Genomic DNA, 21,841 nt, shown 5'->3' with positions numbered 1-21,841 from the left:
GAAAACAAAGCACAGCTTGACTGTGAAGGGTGGGTGAAACTTAATTTGGTTCTGCTGCTGCCTAACTGGGTCTATCCTCCCTTTTCCCTGCCTTGCTCAGTCTTCCAATCGTCCCTGAAATAATTTACAAATTAAAAGAAAGTCCTGCCTATGACAGGGCGGCATCAGTTTCATGGGGCCAATTTCTATCCAGCTGTTTTCAAGCCATTCCCTCTTCCATGCGTGCTCTGGGCACAGAGACACCACGAGCATCCGTCCATCTGGCAGGGACCCACACCTGCACGGTACCCTGCCACTGCTGAGGTGAGTGGGAAGGGACACACCAGCTCACAGGGATCAACACAAACCTAAGACCTTTTCCTAGTTCCTTGATGACCCTGCTGGCAAAACCAAAAAGGGGAAAGAAGGAAGAAGAGCAAGAATGAGAAACAACAGTGCTGCAGAATGAGGAATCCCCAATGGCCACAACACAAATGAATTGGCTCTGCCAAGACCATCTACCAACACGTGCAGGAAAGGTCGATCTGACTTCCTTGTTACTTGCCAACAGGCATAGTCCAAATAACTTATTAATGGTAATTAATCCACTAATCACAAGACCCTCGTGCTCTGGGGAAAAGACATGACAAACTAAGCCCCAGAGTGAATCCGGTTATCACATTAGAAAGGATTAACACCCTTTCCTCAGCCAGCTGCCCAGGGTTTTCTCTGTCTGCCCAGTCTTTCTCTGGGCTTACAGCAGCTTTGCAGTGTGTTTCCCCTTCTCTGTCCCTGGACACCTCCATGTGCAGGAAGGACCACAGTGGGGCAGGAAAGCCCGTTCTCACCCCACATCAAATGATGCTCAACAATTCTTCTCTCTTCCATCTTACCCAGGCTCAGTTCCCCCCATACAACCATCCCATGCAGGGCATCACCCACAACCTCTGGAGTACAGTGTGCACACACACACTGAATCCAATCTTGCTACAGCTTTCTGAGGAGGAAGGGGAAAAGGCAGAGGAAACTCAGCACCCAGCAGGATCCGTTCCCTCCGGGAGGAGGCTGCTCTCTGGAGGAAATCCTGCTGACAGCCCAAGGTTGCAGCACAGAGCAGTGCCAGGAGGAGCAATTAAGCAGAACTCAGAAGTACCTTTCAGACAAACTCAGAGCTGTCTGCCTTGGCCAGGTGTGCTTTCTTGCGACTCTACAAAAGCTGAGGAGCCAAAGGCACTACAATACCAAGCTGGTACAGAGTTAATTAAGACTGAAGCACTCACATTATAACTGTCCAGCAGCATTAGATAAATACAAAGCACTTCACAGCTCTCTCCCCTCTCCTCCTGACCCACCAAGTTCCTTGAAAGGCTCCAGGAGGGGTAAATCACTCCCCTGCATAACACCACAAACAAGGAGCAGCCCCAGCAGTAGCAACCCAGCAAGCTGAGGGTGACCCAGTTCCCTCATTTACAGGGGTGGCAGCTCCTAATGGCAGGAAAGGTCCAGAAGGGCTGTGTGTGGGAGGCGTGGATCCTGGAGATCTCACAGATCAATAACTGGTTTTGCTTGCCCTTCCCACAATCACATAGGGAGCCTTTCCCTCTCAGGCCAGACCAACCAAAAAGCCCTTGTGAAATTCCCCCTCCTGCTCCGTAGCAGCAGAGGCCATCCTGGCACTGCTGCTCCCCACTGCTGTGCAATGCCAGGGGATGCATGGTCCAGCCAGCAGGCTTCTGGGAAGGTCAAAGAGGTGTCTGAGCTACCAGAGACCTCTGAAGCACCACTCTGCTCTCTGGGGCTGGCAGGGGACCAAGAGCTTCTCACATGTCCTGAGCAGTAGTGACCAACTCCAGTTCACTGCTTGCCAACACATTACTGCAACAGCCCAGTAACCACCTGTAATTCCTTCAACATCACTACTAAAAGAGAATCCTTAATAAAATAACCTCCTTCCAGCATGATTTTGCATTGCAACAGTGCAATTTGGAAGGAGAGGAAAGCAGATCTTCCCAGTGCACCTCAAAGCAGCCCCCAAATTTTTATCAGAATGCACTGTATTTTAAAATAGTTTCTTTACTTGACACAGTCAACTTTCAAGGGGGATTTAAAAGAAAAGGTTTCTACAGGAAGAAAAATGATGGCAAAAAAATCAGTGTCACTCCTTCCAGGTGATGTGTGCTGTAAAGCTGAATGGCCCAGAGGGGTGATGGGAGTGAGCGTGCAAAGCAGCATACAGTGGGTAAGAAACTATAGTTGAAGCACCAGTCTCTGAGCTCACGTACACTTGCTTTACTCCAGAGAGCCTTTGGGGCTATGAGCCTTCCTTGCTCAGCACCCTGGATCTCATTCAGATGCCCACCCTCTCCTTAAAGCAGCTCTGTTTCCATCTGAGAGAGTTTGACACCATGGCCAGGGTGAGCCCCACTGATAGCTCAGGTCTTCCCCTTTAGAGGGTCATAAGGAAAATCTGAACCAAACCACCATCTGCTCAGCCCCAACCCAGGTGCACAGCACACCTGTCCATCCTGCACCCCCACACAGGCTGCTGAAGGGCTGGTAAACATTATTTTAGGCTGAGTAAAACAACACTGGGATTTAACAGCACTTGGCAGACAAAGCTAAATGACCAGAATCTCATTCCCCCTTTCCCACAGAGCTCTATTCTGTTTACTTCTAACCAAAACCAGAGCTTAACTTTAATCCTGCATCCCCTGTGTGAAGGTTTTGTTGTTGTTTTTCTTCTCTTAGGCAGCTCTCCCTGCAAGGGGATGGCTGGTCAGGGCTCTCCAGCACTGATGCTGAGCACAGCAGCTTGGTGCAGGGATGGAGCACGAGGACACAGGGAGACAAACCCTATCCAGTCCAACCCTGGGCTTGATGTTGCCTCTATTCCCTACACTGCCTTGCAGGCAGATGGCATCTTTGTCAGCAGAACCTGCTGGTTTGGGCCCAGTGCTGTATGGGCCCTGTGCAGTAGCAGAATGATGTAACCCTGAAGGGCTTCTCATTACAGCCACACCAATGTCATTCCATGCCTTTCCCCTATACAACTTGCTGTTGGGGTGTTAAACACCACTGTGGGGCAAACTATATCCCAATGCCTGGAACCACAGATCCAGGAGAATGAATCAGAACTACCAGAGAAGGTAGGAATAGTTCTGTCTGGATTCCTTCAGACTTCCCCACCAAGCTCCAGTCAACCTGGGATAGCTTGTAGCTGGAAATGGCAGGACTGGTTCAGTACAGTCAGGTTCCTCAGGTCCAAAGCTAACCCAGAAAGACACAGAGCAAGACAGTAGCTTCAGTCTAGGTGATTGTACCAGAACAACCCATATTTGTTACACTGCCACCATCAGAACTGGAGCATCCCTGTCCTGAACAGTGCTGCCCCACAGGCATGCCAGAAGCCTCAGCTCTCCAAGTTACTTTGGAATGCTGTTACTTTGCTAACAGCACACCTGAACACATGGCATCAAGCAACAGGATTTGGTCCCAGGCAATGGAGAGCCCACAGCCACCCAAATTCACCAGTACCTGCTGCTGCTGGGAGGAACCAGGAACCAGTGCAGAGCTGCGGTGAAATGGAGAGATCTCTCACGAACCTCCTGCCTCTTCCAACACAGGTCCTGAGGCTCAGCACAGGGAGCCTGATTTTGCTTTCAGTGACCAGGAGCAAGACCTGATAAGAAAACCCTGCATTGCCTTTGATGCTGCTAATGGCCATTACATAACAGCCAGCCTTCCCAGGGCTGCTTAATATCTCTACTTAGCAAACGTTTCCCCTGTGGTTAATTCTAAAAGCTCCACTTTGCAAGAAATCACACAGCATTTTAGAAACCTGGTCAAAGAGATGAGAGGGACTGGCTGAAGCTAATTACAGCTCTGCACTCCTTGTGCTCAAAGCACTGCCTGCACGTGGTGCCTGCCCCATGCAATGGGGCCACCCTGACACAGCTTTAACACCACTCTTGGGCTTTGAAATGACACCTCAGAGAGTTATTTTCAGGGACAGAGGGTCTTAGTGACCACCCAATACCTGCCATGACTGCAGGGGAGAGCTCATAAGGTTCGAGCACCAAGATGCAGCAGCAGAAGCATATTGACACAGCAGACCCATCAATTTTCTGCCTTTCAGTATCCCTGATGGGATGAGTGAGTGCCCATCGGGGATGGCCTGCAGCACAGAGAAAGGGGCAGAGAGCTGAAAGCCACAGGGCTAATCAGTGAGAGGCAGGAACAGGACCCAGGTTAGAGTTGAGGGATAATCTCTGCTTGTCTTCCAGACACAATGCAAGTAGTAGACAGCAGATGATTACAATCAGATGTAATTACAGGCTCCATCTTCTCTTACAGATCTAGAGTTGCCCTGATTAGCTAGTCTCAGGCATTTCCTCACCTTTGAGCACTGACATCTTCAGCAGACTCTGACAGGAGCCCTTCAGAAGGAGTTTCCCGGGCAGATCATCCTTTTCTATGGAAGCTTCAGGCTTTTTCTTGTGCTCATAGGTTTTATGATGTGCCCTTTGCATTGCACCTTTGAAGGGGCAAGTGCAGAACAGACCAAGCTCAGTGTGCATCATGCTGCTGAGGGGTTGCTGGAGAGCAGCAAGAGCCAGGTCACCCCATGGCAGGGGATGACCCAGGCAGAAGAGTCATCCCCATGCCAGCAGCACTTGTACAGACAGAGCCTGAACACAGCAGGCAGAGCTCAGGGCTGGCAGCAGGGTCCACTCAAAGCCCCAGATGTAACAAGTGACGAACCAGAGTCAGGACCCATCCAGGGAACTCAGACAGAAACCAAGAGCAAAGACAGAGCAGGGGACAGGCAACCAACAGCACTGGTCAAACCAGGGTTGCAACTCACAAGCTGAGCTTAAAAAGAACTCCTGGGTGTGGCAGGGGGCAGGTGCATCCCAGGCCAGAGTGATTAGGGCAATTAAGGCCTATTACTACCCTCAGCACCTGGCCCAGATGCTGCTCCATGTGACTGCCTAGCTTGGAAGAACCAAAACTAAAGGAGCTTGTGCTCAAATGTGCTTCTCATCCCTGATGCTGGTCCCAGACTGAGAGCAGTGTACAAATGTCTTCAATGCCTTTCACACCAAGCTTCCCTTCTTAATACACTCACAAAGATTTATGTGTGTGTTTCAGCAGCATCGCCACGGTGCTGTCTATGTCACCATGCAGACCACCTAATCAAGCCCCTGCCAGGTGGTGTGGTGTGCTATGTGACCTCCCAGACCCGCATGGTGTAGGGAATTGCTAATTTTAGGAGAGCTCTAATGCTTTTGTTCCTTAAATTCTCAGAGTCAGGGATCTCAGCTTCCTCAGACAGAGATAACCCGAACTACTAATGTCCTTGTCCTTCAGGTGCAGAGGCAAAATATAAGAAAGCCACCCCAAGTCCTCTGTAACTTGCTGACAAGTGGGGTTTTTCCCCTACAGAAAGTACCTAGCCAGCCTTGGGAGTCCTGAAGTCAACAACCTTGATCAACATGACAGCCCTGTTAAGAGCTGCCATTACAGCCAGGTGACACAGGCATGTCCTGCTCTCATCCATGTGCTGCTGGATCAGCCCTGGCTGGACACTGACGCTGCTGACTGCCAAGGTTTCTCTGGCAGTGAGAGGGTGACAGGAGGAAAAGGTGGAGATGGTTTCTCTGTACTTACTTTGCAAGGTTCCTGTCTAGGAAACACCTGTTTCTCAGCAGCCCTGCCCAGAGCTGCACACCCACGATCCCAAAGATGAAGAAGACAAAGAAGCACAAGAGGAGGACGTTGCCTAACATAGGCAGAGTATCTAACAGCAGGGTGACGAGTATTCGCATACCTGTGGGGAGAAAGAGAGAACAGGTTAGAGGAGCCCTTTGAGGGACAAGTGCAAATGCCACACTGATCGATCCCAACTGTTCTCCGGCTTGGTCATGCAGCCAGTGCAACCTGGGCAGGGGAATTGGGATGTCCTCCCCTAAACCTTAAGGCTGAAGGGGAAGGTAAAGAGTGCAGGAGGCTTAGCAACATCACGGGAACAAGCAGCATATCTCCAAAGGGTGGACTTAGAAGTGGGATTCTTCAGATGTTTTCAGTAACACAGCACTCAACAACATGCAAACACAGGCAAAGCTGTAAGACAGTCTTTCCTGGAGAAACACCCCTCAGCATCCTGAGAAATTGTCAAAATATATGTTTGTAAACATATTGAACATCTCTCAGGAACGAAACAAATTGTTCTCTACACAATATAGAGTCTCGTATAGGACAATAGCTGTTGTTGCTCTGTAGGCCTCCTCCATGGACAGCTCTTCCACACAGGACTCGTCTCCTTGCTGCCTACCACCAGCAGCTGAGAGCCATTCGTGCTCCAAAGCTTGCAGGACTGCCAAGCGACAGAGGCAGGAGAAATTTGTACTTTTTTGAGGGGGAAAAGCAGGAAACAAATGTTTCTTCCTCCAAGCAAACCTCCCAGCTCTTCTTCCTTCCCTTTCTCCCATGCAAACTGTCAGAAGACCTTCCCAGACAGTCTCACACCTCTCTGCAAGGCTCCCTATGAACCTATGTGCAGAGCAGGGGCTCCCCCAGCACCTCTGTTGCTGGGGAAATGCTGACTTCTGTGCAAGATCTTCCATCCTAAATAAGAAGACTGAGGAGTGAGTTAACCTTGCAGAGCCTCAGCTAACCCTTGCATCTTCGTCCAGCATGCGCTGGGGGTAAGACTGGGCAAGGAGGCAGGGTTTGGGCTGGCACTGGGGGCTGCCCTGTCTCACACATCAGGGCATCTTCAAACTTGAGGATAAAATAGGAATGAGAAGGGAATAGTAATTTGTGGCTCAGCAGCTCAATAGAGGTTAAATGAATCTCTGAGACACTGACCAGCTGTCATTTCAACAGCTGATAATTGATGAGAGGAGAACTAATGAAAAGAGGAAGAGACAAAGGCAAATGTTAAATCATAGAAAAGAATAAAACCAGAAACTGAGTCTTGGGAGCCCAGCACTCAGCAGAGAGCAGGGCTCAAGTTTATGGCAGGGTGGAAATGCTGGGTAAGGTGACACTGCTGCCTTTGGATGCGTTTTATCCCACTAAAATGCTGCCCTGCAAAACCCCCTTTCCTGTGTGCCCATGTGGAGGTTTTCCTCCCTCCACTTCCCCCAGCAGGATACTGCTCTCCGTTAGTCATCCCATTTGAACAGAGAACGGCATTTACACTGACGCAGTCTCCCTTCCTCCACCAATTTCCACCTTGGCTTCTTCCCTCAGCCAGCTCCAAGTCATGCCTGATGCTTCTCCTGCTAATTCAGTGACAATGCTGGGCTGCAGCCTGGCATCTGTAGACCGCAGGGATGGGTGTACAGAGGAGCAGTCTCCAGGAGAACAGGTCTGTCCAACCTGGCACCTCCCAGACCATGGCAGGCAGCGCTAGCAGGAGCTGGAGCCCCGTCACGCCGCTTTACCCGCCTCCTCGTGTTGCTCTGCCAGCGGAAATGCAACCCAGCCAAGCAGGGCCAGAGCTGACATTACCTTGTCAGCACAGCACGAGTGGATAAACCGCCCCAGCCAAGAAATCTGCGCTAATAAATAATTAGGTGTGAGTAATAACCTCTGCATCCCAGGGCAAGAGCCTTTCAAGGTCTCCATGCCCAGCTGCATCTTGGCTCCAGCGTGGCTCCCTGCTGCTGGCGCCGGCTGCGAATGCCTCTCCGAAGGAGCCGCGATCCTGGCGCCCAGCCCCGTGCCAGCCCTGCCGGCTGCCCTCCAAGCCCTGTCTCTGTGCCACCCTGGTGCCAATGCCACCCCGTGAGAAAGGGACATGGCACTGGCAGCCAGGCTGCATTGGCAAGTGCCACGAGGGACGCGGGATGTCGGCCAGCATCCCTGCCATCCCCTACAACCACAGCACCAGTGCCAGCTGCAGGGACAGCAGCCTCAGCTCCATGTGCAGGGGGAAACCCAGAGCTGGAGGCAAATGGGGGTTTGGTTTCATAACGCCTGTTCCCAACACGTGCTGCCATCATAAGCCAGGAGCGCATTGCACAGCACTGCCCTTCAGACTTTCCTTGCACATCTATCTTTGGAAAAGCAGAAAAGACTCAATTCCCACTGGGAAGAGGATGCTGAGCTTCCCTTCTTTTTCTTCCCCCTACTCTCACTAATACCCTTTGCCTTCTTTTTCCCAAAAATGGTTAAAATTTATCTCCCCGTGCCAGACAACTTTTTTCCGCTCAGCTACTTTTGGTATTTTGGGTTGTTTAGTGGCATCATTCTCGAGATTGAATCCATCTGTTCGCTATCCGCTAAGGGTGCTCTGGGCTCTCAGCAGAATGTCAAGTGTGCCATGGGAAAAGAGCACGAGCATCGGTTAGGCTGAAACGAGGATCAGGATTTCTTTCTGTTCCCATTCCATGTGATGCCTGGTTTAAACCACACAGCAGAAAAATAAAAATAAAGCAGTGAAATGGATTTGAAAAAACAATGACCACTACTAAAAAAACCCCATCCCTAACTACAGCCCCTGCCAAACATATAAATTGCAGGAATTCTATTTTTTCAGTCATTTTCAAGGAATAATTTCTAATAGAGATGATGTTTTTATTGGCTAGGGTTCTCCTTTCTTTTCTTAACAAATAAAATAAAAATGAAATAATCTTGTGGGTGAATTTATTGTGCCTGGAAGCGAAGAGCTAATAGCACTGGCTGGAACCCAGGAAAGTGCCCAGGCATCACAGGGATAAATTGCCAGGCTGTTTCTCATGGGTCCCTGCTTCCCCCGTGCCTGCAACTGAACACCAGGCTTGTCTCTTCTGACCCAGGCGTAATTCGTATCTGCTTGATGTCCTTCTGCGACTGCCACTGAGCCAAAAACCCTGCTCCTGCCTGTGCTGCAGTGGCTGGGGCAGCATCGCTGTCCCAGCGCTGGGGATGGCACAGATAGGGCTGAGCAAGACCTGCTGCCACACTACTGGCCGGGATGCGGTGGCCATCTGAGGAAATCCCCCAGCTAAGCTGTAGCATCCCCATGGATGAAAGTCTAGAACTGGAACTCTGTTATCACCAGAAACTGCAAAAATACAACAAAATAGATAGTTGTCGCTGTCTGTTCTCCACAGATCCTGGATTATATCAGTCTGAAACAGTAAAAGTACCAATATTAAAAGTAGATGGAGTTAGTGTCTCATAAACAAGTACTGTCTCTTATTATCTGCCCTCCAGGAACTGAGATATTTCTAAGAATACTAATCCTATCCTGGCACTTGTTCAAGACACTGGTAGTGTTGTGAGACCAGCCTAGCTGTTCGTCAGGCTCAGCAACTCAACTCCAAACACGGATTGAGCTCTTGGCATTTAATCTCACATACTATTCACAAAAAAAACAGTATCTTCTATTGCCTGTCTTCTGGAAAAACAAATAATTCAAAATTCAAAGTGTCAAGTGTAGCAGAAGACAGGATGAACAGCTTAATTCAAAGCATCAGTACCAGACTCCTAAGGAAGAAAAGCACAAGCTGGACCCAGATCAAGATTTCACCTGGACTTGGAGACGTTTGCATCCCTGGGCCTTGGTTTAATAGGCATGTAAATCCTCTGATTCCCTCGGCTTCTGCTCTCAGCCCTGCTGAATCCCAGTTTGAGACTCCCATTATTTCAAGGGAGAGCTATGAAGGGCTTCGTGGATTTAAATCCCTTCAGAGTGAGTCCAGACATGGCCCCAGCCTGAAACCTCGGCAGGGCTCTGAGCCGAACGTGTGCCAGCATCCCTCTGCTCCTCCCCATCCCAGCAAGGCCACGGAGCAACAGTGCTCAAAATCCCAGAGGAAAACCGTGTTGTGCTTTTGGGCCTCTCCGAAACCCTGGCAACAAAACCTCATTAGGAAAACAAAACTCCAGAGGGTTTCGTGGTCCCTTTTAGCCTCTTGTTTCTTTTTGTCTTGTTTTTAACTTCTAATGATGTCACCGTCGGATTTACAGATTTATTTTTTTTTTTTAGAAGAAAAATCCTGAAGAATTTGAGCTCAGAGAGAAACTTCAAAGACTCCCATGCGTAAACATCCATCTGTTCCCTTGCATGTTCATCTGAGGTACTGGAACCGAAACCCTTCTGGGGGAGTTTGTTTTGCTGTCCCTAGATGTGCCGACACGATGGGCAATTAATCTAGGCAGGAAGTTCAGTGAGGACCGGCGGGGCTGTGTCATTCAGATGAGCTTTTAAAAAGAACAGGAAATGTACTTTTGGGTTTGGTTTGGGGTTTGTTTTTTTTTTTTTGCAATGAACTCCTGTGATTTCCATACAGTGACGTTGCATTCTGAACCCAGTGGGTTTTGGTTAAAAGCTGATGAAAGCGCTATGAAATTAGTACCTTGCAAAGGATTGCTCAGCAGACGGCCGGTACCGGCAGGGAATTATTTCAACTTGTTGGTTCATCTTTAAAATTGGATTTAGAAGACAAGCAGCTGAAGCCACTTGAAAATGGATTTAGGGGCCACTTGAACTTTCTATCGTGGATGAACCCAATTTTCTTCTACATGACAGCAAACCCTCCGTGGTATTTTACCAGCAATGGAGGCTGCTGCGCCTCTAATCCTGAACACAAAGAAATGGAAAGACCTTAAATAGTGAAGAGGAGAAAACCAACCATCCAGGGCAAGAAGATCACTCTTAGACCTGACCTTTCCCCTCTCTTTATAGGAACTCTGTTACTTACTTCACACAAGGAGCAGAGAGTTACTTGCCTTGAAGAATTCCCCAAAACATTGGAAAACAGCCACAAAAATCTCGCACACCAAGTGTAAAATCTACACCCTTGCCCTTTACCAACACCAACCATCAGCATAAATGGTATCTAACTTGCCATTAAAAATTGAAATAAATGAACCTGCTCTCAGCAGCAGGAGAGCAGACCATCTCTGCAAGGCTCAGCATGCAGAGAGCCAGGTGGGGTGGCTCCCATCCCCCAGTTTTCCCAGCAGCGTGGCTGTGGTGCAGATGAAGGCATTACTTACTTGGGACCCTGTTAATGGCTCGTAGTGGCCGAAGTACCCGGACGGTGCGGATCGCAGACAAACTCACGTTGTGCCCATCCAGAGAATACTCCATCATGCTGTGGGGGAAAGAGGAAAGGTGTCAGGATGAGGGATGCTCGGTCTCGGGGCATGAGGGTGCTGGGGCTGCCTGGGTGTCACTGCCTGCATGCTCTGGGAGGAGCAGCCCTGGCTTAAAAACCACCTGCTCAGTGTTTGCAGCTCATAACGTGCATCGTCCTGTCAACAGGGAATATGAGGGATATTTCAGCATCTCAGGGACTGAAAATGCCCCCATGAGCAGCAACAGTGCCGGGGTCAGCAGGCAGATGTGTCCCTGGGCTAACAGGCTGCAGGCACAGGCAACACACTGGAAAGCAGGACTCCGCATGATGAGGAGTCACAAAGTCGGTGTGATCGGGGCAGAGAGGGTGCCCCTGACTATCTGTTCAGCCTCCCCAGCCGTGCTGCTCTCCCTTTCCACTAGCTGATCGTGCTCTGGCTGGCAGCACATCCATAGCCTTCCCAGGGAGATTACTGTGCAACTCCATGCAGCTCAAAGTCAATAACATGTTTCTGATATTATACCCCCTGCTATCATCCCAGCGCATTTTTCACAGCGACTCATCTCTCCCCCTATGACAGAAAACGTGAGTAGCCAAGCTGACAAACGACATTTAAGTACTTTGGTTTCCATTTTATTATTAAGAATAGGGAACATTTTCTTTTTCATGCTCCGTCTCCATTTCACATAAACATTTCTCTCCCAGGCTGGGAAGGATGTTAAGTCAAGTCAGTTTTCTTGCTCTTTTATAGCAATGAGTGGCAAATGTGTGTAGCGTTGTTTTTTTAATGGGGTTATGGCTAGTTAGCATGGCTGTAATTACAATTTATGAGTTTGACTACAGGGAAGCACTTGTAAATATGTCACAAATCTCTCACCACGCCTGTTCAAATAACATAACAGCATCAAAAGCAACCCTGCGAGTAAGCTATTGGATCCCATGGAGAAAAAGCTTTTGTTTTGTTTGGGTTTTTTTTTTTGGTTGTTGTTGGTATGTTTTTTTTTTTCTTTTTTAAATAAACAAGCAGATATGGAAGGAGGAAGGGAAATAACAGCTGAACTGCTGCAGCCAGGCACTTCAGTGGAAAGAGGAATTTTCAATCGCAGCACTCTGCAGCCAGGACAGACCAAAATCACTATGTGCCATCAAGAAGCAACAGCTGAATGGATTTCAGGCAACAGCAATCAGAGGTTTGGTTTCGGGTCAGCCTTGCTCACACACATCGTTGCCCCTGTGCTCTTGCTCTGCTCTATCAGAGCCTTGTGCTTCCTATTTGATACCCTGCCCTGCTCTACAAACTTTAATTGGGAATATCCAGATGTCCTGATGTTTGCTTCTCTTTCATCTTGGTCCTGAAGCTGTTTGGTGTCACTCCAGGGTATCACTGGCATCACATTGAGGTGACTTTGGCCCAAGAGCTGTAGTTTGCTGTGCAGGTCTGGTGTTTCCGAGCTGGTTTTAGTGATAACCTTCCAGAGACGTGTTTTTTTTTCCCTGAAGTAGTTAGTGAGTCTTTATAAATCAAAACCACCTTAAAGCTTGTGCGTAGGAACTGAGCCGAACATGATGAATAGCTTTAAAATTCAGCACTGCACGAAAACAGGTTTTAAATCTAATGTATGTTCATTAAGCAGCCGGAGCAGAGCAGTGGGAAGCAGCCTGGAGCCACACGAAGGACCACACAGAGGGAAAGCCATCGGAAATGCCCGTTCACACTTGCATCGAGGGGCCTGGAGCCAGCAGCCAGGTGTCTGCTCTAAACAGACCTTGCAGGAATAGACAAAGCATTGTTTAAAGTCCCCTGAGTGCACAGCACCAAAGCTGGCGTGGTCCCAATCCAGCACACTCACGATTTATCGGGTGACTGAGTGTAACTGATACAGGTTTTGAACTACTAATGGCATGTAGAAGGAGTATGAAGTGCTCCAGTGGGAGCTGGTTTTGTACTCCAGAGAGCACATGCAACTATTAGCATGTTAAAGGGGCACTTCCTGGGGTCCCACTTTCACTTGGCCTTGGAGATTCCATGGGGCTGATAAAAGATAAATAATCTGGAATTTGGCCTAGGATACAGACTTTGTGACCCTGATAGTTTGGAATTCTTTGATACTACATTTAGGATTTGAATGTAAGCTTTGGGGGATTTACATTGCCCACCAAAGCTAACCTGAACCACTTGATGGATTCCATACTGGATCTTCTACAAGCAGTGAAAACATCTAAAACCTTCAAGAAAATAAATCCAAGGTTTCTTTGTCAAAGCCAAGCTTGGAGTCCTGTTCTCATATCACACTTGTAAACCAAGAATACCATGGAAATGCCCAACAAAAAACTGCTGGAGCTGGAAGTTTTGGGTATGCAGGGACCAGTGGACTGGGACTTGGAAGGTGATTCTCAACAGCCTCTGGGTACTGGAAAAAAGGAGACACAAGTATTTGTGATGTCTTCTACCGTGAACAGTTTCCAGTCCTTCAGCTGTCAAATTAAAGATGTCCAAAGCATATCAGATGAGCCTGCAACATCTCCAGGGACTAGATGCACAAGAAAACTCTCTGGTTTCAGTTCTTGTGGACAACATTTTTGATGCTCGGGAAGTGCTTTCAACTTGGCTGCTGGACAGACTGAAGGGTTGTAAGCTCCACTCGGTCTGAAATTTTCCAGGGTGCATTTCTCAGGCGAGGAAAACATGAAAGGGCTTTCAGTGCTGGAACAAACTTCAGACACAATCTGTTGCTAGAGGCAGAAGACATGTTTATTTTGTAGTTTCTCTGCTTACCCTCTGCTTTCTTTGGTATACTTGCTAGTAAGCTAAATTAGCTTATTTGAGGAGACCGAGTGGGACAAATGAAGCAGGCAGCACTGCCTATCATTTGTTTCCCTTATCAGAAAAAGTCTCATAATAACTTCATCACATCCATTCGCTCGCTGGAAAAGGCAACTCTTGTTATTCCAGTAGCGTGCTCCCTGCTAAAACCACCTCCAGTTTTAGGAGCAGATGCTGGTGGTGGTGGGAGAGGTGAAGAAGCCCAGCCTATCGTGCAGATTTTCCTTGCTCTCCGCCAGCGTTATGGGCCAGTGCAGCTCCCAGGCCACCTCTTTTGGGGGATGGGAAATAACGTCATAGGTATGACTTGAGAACACCAGAACTGCCTGGAGATGGTCCAGGATCAGCCAGAGAAGGGGCCGTTCCTCTTCTCATCTTCAGCCTGAGTAATGCCGACCTGGCAGCAGGGCTTCCTGGGGAGGTGGAGGTCTCCGGGTCCTTCTGCTGTTTTCACTCTTCTCAAACATATGCCAGCCACAGGGTGGGGGTGGGGAAATGCCCCGGAAAACTACAAAATTGACTCACCAACCACCCTGTCCCTCATGCCAGGTGCTACGTGAGCAAAGATCCTGGTACCAAACCTGACTCTGAGGTGAGAGCAGAGGGCTCAGCCTTCCTGCCTGTGCACGCTCTGCTATTCTATTCTCCTGCTTCGCTGGGATGGTCTGTCTGATGATGTGGGCAACATCTGCTTGCTCATCCCATAGGTTCAGCATGGGAAACACTGTTGGCACGTTGGTTATGGACGGTAGATTTCTGATCCCGAGTGTCCCCTGCAACCACAGCCTTACTCTTCCCCTACTACTTCTGGCTTAAATGCTGCGGCAGCTTTGGAAAGAAAACATAATTAACTGCTTTTGTTGTCCCTGCTGCTCTTTCCTGGGCTGTAGCAGCGCATGGGTTCAAAGGAAGCTCTGCTCAGGAAAGCTCATGTTTTATTCAAACCAGTAAGGCCATTCCTAATTGTATTCCAGACAAATGATGTGGAGCAAAACAAAATTCCATTAGCACAGTGAAGATTGTACATCACTAATGCAAGGGTAAAAATGCCCCAACATGTTATAGGAATGTTCTAATTAACCCCAGGCTGGTCGTTATAAACCCAGGAATTTAGAAATAAGGCAGTGTTCTGTAATTAAAGCACTCTGTCCCTTTGCTAGGGTATGCTAAGCAGGTAGGAGTGCATGGGGTTTCTAATGTCTGTTTATTATACTTATTTCTAAAATTTATTTATAGGAAAACACAACTTTGAGGCTTGCCAAGCTTTTAGTCCACCCAGGTTTTCCCTATGGGTATGAGGGAACTAGTGTCAAAAGCATGGAGATCTCCCTTGTATCTGTTTATTAGCACATCCTGCACAACTAACCAGCTGTGGGAGACAGCATTAAAATGCAAAGCAAGAGAAGTTTACAGGAGGCACTTGTATTTTGGGTCAACTCCTGGTCAGCTTCTTCCACTGGGATTTCAACCTTCTGAACCAGATTTTTTGGCTAGATTCTCCTTTTTTGGCCAATTTTTGCTTCTCTGCCTCAGTCTCATGGTGTCACATAGCAGGAGCTATGCCGCTGTGTGCTTTATTTCACACGTGCTGGAGACAGTCTTAACTATGAGCACTGGGACGTACTGGCCATCACGAGGATGGGATCAGTGGGTGCTTGATTGGACAGAGATGACACCAGCAAAAAGACTGTTACTTGACAACGTGATGGCTTTTGCCCCTGACATTCACACCCCACCCCAGAATCCAGTGCGATTGCCAGAGGTGAAACCAAATGAGACTTATGAGACTTTGCCTTGGCTTGAGCCTGGCAGCTTTCACAAGGTGTTATGAGAAGCAGCCAGGACAACCTACAGATTTGGCTCTCTGGGGTTTTCCTGCTTTCACTGCGAAGAGCAGATTTATGAGGTTGTGTTACTGACCCCGCCATCACGATGAAGAAGTCCAGGCGATTCCACGTATCTCCAAGGTAACACTTCTGCCCAAAGATCCCCAGAGCCACCATCTTGATGACCATCTCCACCGCAAAGAAAGCGAAAATGAAGTCGTCAAATGCCTGGAGACCAGTAAAAGATTATTACAGTCAGTTCTGCTGTGCTCTCTTATCAGGGAAAGGGAAAGCAGACACGCGGGCACTGCCGCGCCGTGTGCCCTGGCAGACTCTGCAAGGCAAAGCGCTGCTACCAAAGTGCCACCCGCCGAACTCAGAAACTTCCTGAGGGGTGATGGCAACCCCTGAGCACAGCTCCTGGGTCAGACCACTGCCTGGGAAGCCTTAGCAGCTTCTAGTAATCTACTGACAAAGGCACACGTGCATTGCCTTTGTACAGGCTGGGCATGTTTCTTGGCATCTAAAGCCTACACATTCGATGGCAACTTGTGGTTGGTCTCTGAGGTCACAGCAGCTTGCAGTGGAAGCTGTGTTTCCAGACTGGACAGCTCAAACCTCCTAGAAAGGATCTGTCCCTTCTAGCACAGGGGATAGTGCTTCATCTCCGAGGCCTTCATGGGCTCTCAAAGGGATCAGGTTCCTACCCACATCCCCATACATAGCTGGGAGTCAATGTGTGCATCAAGCTGAGGCTGAAGCAGGAGCTCTAAGGGCAGTTTGCTGCACGTGAGGGATGACTGGAGCGGTTCCTCATGGTGTAGAGGCTCAGGGCATCCTGCTGCCAAGCCTGTGTGCCTCAGCACTGGAGCCTCTCGATGAAGGTAAAAGCTTTGCAGTTTAGATTATGGTTAAAATGAGAAGAAAAATTAAAGGTGCACACATTAATCCCATGCTGCCCTGCAGAACATGCTTCAGCCTCTACTTAAAGAGCGACTTCTGCAGGGTGGTGGGGACTTGGACAGCTGTGATTTCTCCAGCCTTCCTGGAGACTACACATACACATATGAAATGTGGATGTATTTGAAGATACCACGAAATGGGCTCTGTAGTAAATATTCTTCTACATGCTGCCTGTAAACTTGAACATCAGGAGGTACAGATTGCTTTTAAATCACGTGCAGGGGCTTTGTTGTTTTGAATAACAGACTTGATAAAGCACAGGAACTTCTCGGTCTACAGACACAACTGCTGCTGAGCAATCCTCTCTGTCTCAACGATCATACTGTTTGGTACTGTGTCTCTGGCACTTACAGTTCGAGGCCTGAGTGGATTCATGGTAAGATGAAGAGAACATCCATACAGCAGCCAAGTTCCCACTGCGCATCCATGTACCTCTGCGTGGCACGAGCACCACTGTCTCTGGCTGTTGGCCCACCGACCAACCTTGCCCTTGATAAACTACACTGAAGTTTTGCTCTATTATTTCAGCTCATTTAATAACTGGCATCCAAACACCTCCATAAAGGAGTTCAGGTTTTCTACCTCATGTTCTGGCTTCCATTCCCTCCTGCAAGCTGTGGCAGGGTGAGGGATAATGATGCCTTTACTTACAGCCCTCTTCTGCCTGCAAACCTTTCAGGATAATACTCTGGGTTTGGCAAATACACGGTTTGATCTGAGGTCGGTATTAGAAACCAAATGCAGCGCCTGGGCTCCTCACAAACCTATGAGTGTCTGTTCTGAGGAGAACTGGCCATGCAAGCTGTGTGGCTGCAGCCTGATTAAATTAGGAAAAAAAGGAAGCAAATAATGAGCATTCAATAATGTCACCTCCTCGACCAGGCAGGATTCCTTTTGTCTGCCTGGACACTTTGACAGGGAGTGGCATCCTACAATAAAAGTCCCACATGGGTGAGTATCTGCAGACAAGCAGCAGGTATGTGGAGTGTAACCTTCCAGGAGAGATCACCTACTTCCTGATGGGCTCTCTGAGGGGAGTTTAGCCCTCAGCCACCTGCAGCGTGACATTTGGTGGGTATCACTTCAAACCACCCCTGAGCCTGACCCTCTGAGGTGATCCCTATGCTGGATGCCTCAGGTGGCAACAGTTCCTCCCAAATCAATCTCATTCTGTACCAAACCTAGTGGCTTCTCAATTTATCTGGTTTACTTGGCTCTGCATTTAACAGATCCTCTTTTAAGGCCAAAAAAGGGTTTTGATGATCAACTCTGCTATTCCTGGCATTTGGATGCAGTTCTGGACCAGCCTCTGAAAGAGGCAGGAGAGGTTTGCTGGGAGGATCCCACTGGCCTTCCCACATGGCTGAAACTCTCAAAGGGAAGTAAAGCTGCAAATCTGTGTGGGGTTTGAACAAACCAAGCCTGTTACACTACCACATGTCGGTAGTCCCTGCCTAGGTTGATGTAATGCATTAGAAACAAGGGAAGTTGGTTCCAAGCCTGAGAAGTGAAATGCTGCAGGAAGCCCAGCGCCAAGGTGCAGCCCACACACCAGATGCTGCTGGGATGTGCTTCCAAAATGAATCCTGCGGGCATATGGCAGCGAGGGGATTGCCAGGACGCAGCAAGAGATGAAACAAGCATGATGCCCCATGGAGCTTGGGGTAGCTGACAAGGGTCTGTGAGCTCTGTATGCATATGCATTTCCCAGAGGTCAGTTATCCTGGCACGTGGCAACACTGTACTTCAGCTGGTGGGCTCTGCTGTGGAGGGCAGCAGGCAGGGCCTGTCCCATGCTTTTTTGTGCTCAAAGAGGGGAATGAAGTGGCAGAGTCACCAGTGCCGTACTGCGCAGACCAGACTGCAGCAATCCAAGAGATGCTGGCAGCGAGCTGGTTGGGGTGGAACTGGCTACAAGAGGATCCCTGTGGCATTGGTACTCCTGTGTTTAATGCTCCTGGGGGAGCTGGATGCCCAGTTTTTATACCCCCTACCCTTCCTGGTTGTGCAGAGAAAGGATCTTGCTGGGGTAAGTCCGAATCAGTCAGCCTTCAGGTCCTGCCTAGGGCCACGGCAGCAGGTCTGCTCAGAGGGCAGACTTTGCATTGGAAAAACCATCCCTATGGGAAGGGCTTTCACAGCTGGATCCTGGGGAAAAGGGACAAGATGGGGGTCCCAGGTCCTAGGATGGCCACCCCACCACACATCCCAGCCAAGCCAGGCAGCGTGGGATCCTTACCTCCAGGATGGTGCACCGCTCCGACTGGCACTCCACGTCTTCGCAGGGCTGGAACATGCCCAGGGTGACGCAGTTCAGGAGGATGACCAGCATGCTGACGTGCTCGAACCAGGTGAGAGGAGGGTGTTAAGGAGACCACAGGCTTCGGTGGCCACGAGGAGGGGGGAAGCTAAAACGAAGCGCTATTTACACATCAAAAAGCCTTCACCATCTCTTAACAGCACCCACTGGTGCTCAGCTGCACCAACATTAATATTTTCAAAGTGTAAGTGGTGATTTGCATCAGAGCAAAACAGGACCAGAGCTTATGATTACTGCTGCTGGTATGACTATTAAAAATAATAATAATTTAAAAAAAAAGATTCAGGAGAACTAACCAAGAGTTTCACAAATTAACCATGAATGAGAACATTGTTCTTAGAAAAATAACTGGTATAAATAAACTTTTATGCTTTCAAACACACAAGTGTACGTGAGCAAAGGATCACAGAGGAAGAAGCACATAGGCAGCGTCTTATTTCTGATAACAGCAATTCCCCTGCTCTGGAAACCTGAACAAAAATACCTACTGTATTTATCCCTGCTGCTTTTAGAAGTATTTTATCTGGCATTTTAGCAGTTCAGTGTAAGATTTATCACAGTATAAGATTAGGCAAGAGCAGGGCTACAGTTTCAAACTACTTTTGAACACACGCTCTCATTTTTCTATATTAAAAGAAAAAAGAGAAATCAGCAGTGTCAGGTCCTGCAGCCTCCTCAAAGCCTGAACCCAGCACACCTCTTGATTCAGAAGGGGCTTTAATTTTAAATTTCAGAGCTAGGAACTCCCAGGGGTCTATGCTGGGGACCAAACACAGACTTGGAAACACACTCATCTAAAATGAAGAGTTAATTTCTTCCTAGAAGCAGGTATGGAGGCTGTGGTTTGGCTTTAGGATGTGAATAATGTTGGTAACCCAGAGATGCCTTGGTTGTTCATAAGCAATGTTTACACCCAGCCAAGGACTTTTCAGCTCCTCACCCCACCCCACCACCGAGGAGGCTGTAGGTGCACAAGGAGTTGGGACCAGACACAGCTGACCCCAGTGACCAAAGAAACTGTATGACAAAAGGCTGTATGACATCATGCTCCATATACAGCTTTGGGGAAGCTGGCCAGGGGTTTGGACTGCAGCTCAGCAATTAGTCTGCAGGTGGCAAGTTATTGTGCTGTGCATCACTTGTTTTGTATATTATGCTATTATCATATTATTATTATTACTGTCCTCCTCTCCTGTCATATTAAACTGCCTTTCACTCAACTCGCAGCTTTCACCCATTCTTCCCCCCTGATTGTCTCCACTGTCCCACATAGGGGGAAGAGTGAGCATACAGCTGTGTGGTTGGTTGAGCTGCCTGCTGGGTGAAACCACAACACCCCGTCTGCAATGCAGGAGCTGGAGCAGGCAAAGCCCCTGGCCACAGCCCCAGCAGACTCGTGCATGACTGAAACACCAACACCAGTTCACTTTAATTGCTCCCTCCCTTCAATGGCCTTTCTGATTTTTACATCTTTAGGGGCTGTTTGGATCCCCTTCCCTTTTGCCTAATTAGAAACACAGTGCTAATCACTGCTCTGTAGAGAAAACCACCAGCACCAGATCCAAACACAGCCCAACCCGTGGCCATACCCTACTTAGAGTATTTGTATCCTTGATGGGATTTGTGTGGAATTCCCTGTAAACAGGGCTCCTCCACTATTCCCAGCATTGCATTCATTTCACTCACCAGACTTGCAGATAATTTCTTTCTCTTTAAAGTAAGAAAAAAAAAAAATGAAAGCATGTGGCTTTGGAACTGTTAATAAAAGGTGTAATTACACTGATGAATTAGGTCCTCTGCTTATCCCCGAGGAGGGGACCGCACTGGCCCTGTACCTGGTTACTCCAACCTTGCTCCTCCATCCTGCCCTGGGACACTGAACGTGGGCTTGTGCCGGCTCCATCCCTGGCTGATCCAGCAGTGAGGAGCACTACAACCTAGGCTTTTCCCTGCCACAAGACCATAAGGCTTTTGAATCCACCAAGGATTGACAGTTGCATTACTGCTCTTCATGCTGCTCACCACTGCCTGAGCCCCTGTTTCTAGCAGAACCCATCAAGAATTAGATCCTCTGTTAGAAAACACTGATTTATCAAAAGCAAACTGTGGCTGCAGACTGGTTTTAATGGCAATGCAGTTAAGACTGATGTTTTTGCATAAAACAAGGAAGAATCTGTGCCCAGAAAGGCAGAGGCACAGCACATTGCTGAGGGGAATCCTCAGGAGTACAGGAAACCCTGATGCACGCCGGGGTCTCCCACACCCCAGGCTGTACTGGCTTCTGGGTCGGTGCCTGTTTGCTGCTCAGATCACTCTCATCATGATATGAAATGACAAACCTTTCATAAAGAAATTTTTCTGAGCAGAAAACCTGCCTGGCCTCTGGATCTGGCATCTGTTCCTGATTTTCTACTTCAGCGGATGCTGAGGATGTTTGCAGGGTAAAGCCCCCGTTCTGCTGAGCTACCCCAGACCTCTGTTCAGGCACTCTGCTCATCACAGCTTTTTTTCTTTCTTTCTTCTAAATGATCTAATTGTGGGTTTTATGGCTAAATAATCACCTGCATGATTGTCACTGGAATTGAAACAAGTGCCTTCATTCCTTAAAGACAGGCAGACCCACTGCTCCCTTGTCCTCCAAACACCAAAGCCTGGTGTCTTTCAGGATGCCAGAAGAGTTGTTTTAATTTTCTAATGGAAAAAAGGAAGGCTCTTCCCCTTAGCTTTGCAGTGATGGACGTTTAGAGGCTGCCAGTGTAGGCAGCAAGGGTCAGGCACAGCTGTGAGATGGAGAATGGCCATACTGCTGCACAAAAAGACAAAAGAAAACTTGTGTTGCCCTTGAAGGAAA

The 21,841-nt window shown here is 48.5% G+C and overlaps 1 protein-coding gene across 1 annotated transcript in view; it reads right to left on the bottom strand.

The window, feature by feature from the left end:
- Nucleotides 1-21,841, bottom strand: part of CACNA1H (calcium voltage-gated channel subunit alpha1 H) — a gene marked incomplete at both ends in the record, with an annotated part of 243,671 nt that overhangs the window by 102,827 nt on the left and 119,003 nt on the right. Inside the window, 4 exons of the mRNA XM_084270957.1 lie at nt 5,650-5,809; nt 10,975-11,072; nt 15,802-15,935; nt 18,910-19,021. Of these exons, the coding sequence (XP_084127083.1) occupies nt 5,650-5,809; nt 10,975-11,072; nt 15,802-15,935; nt 18,910-19,021 (504 nt within the window). The remainder of the gene's footprint in view (nt 1-5,649; nt 5,810-10,974; nt 11,073-15,801; nt 15,936-18,909; nt 19,022-21,841) is intronic.

Source organism: Gallinula chloropus, assembly GCF_964237585.1.
Source record: "Gallinula chloropus genome assembly, chromosome: 15".
Classification (NCBI taxonomy): domain Eukaryota; kingdom Metazoa; phylum Chordata; class Aves; order Gruiformes; family Rallidae; genus Gallinula; species Gallinula chloropus.
Note: the sequence above shows the minus strand (reverse complement) of the source record. Positions and strands in the feature narration are given on the sequence as shown.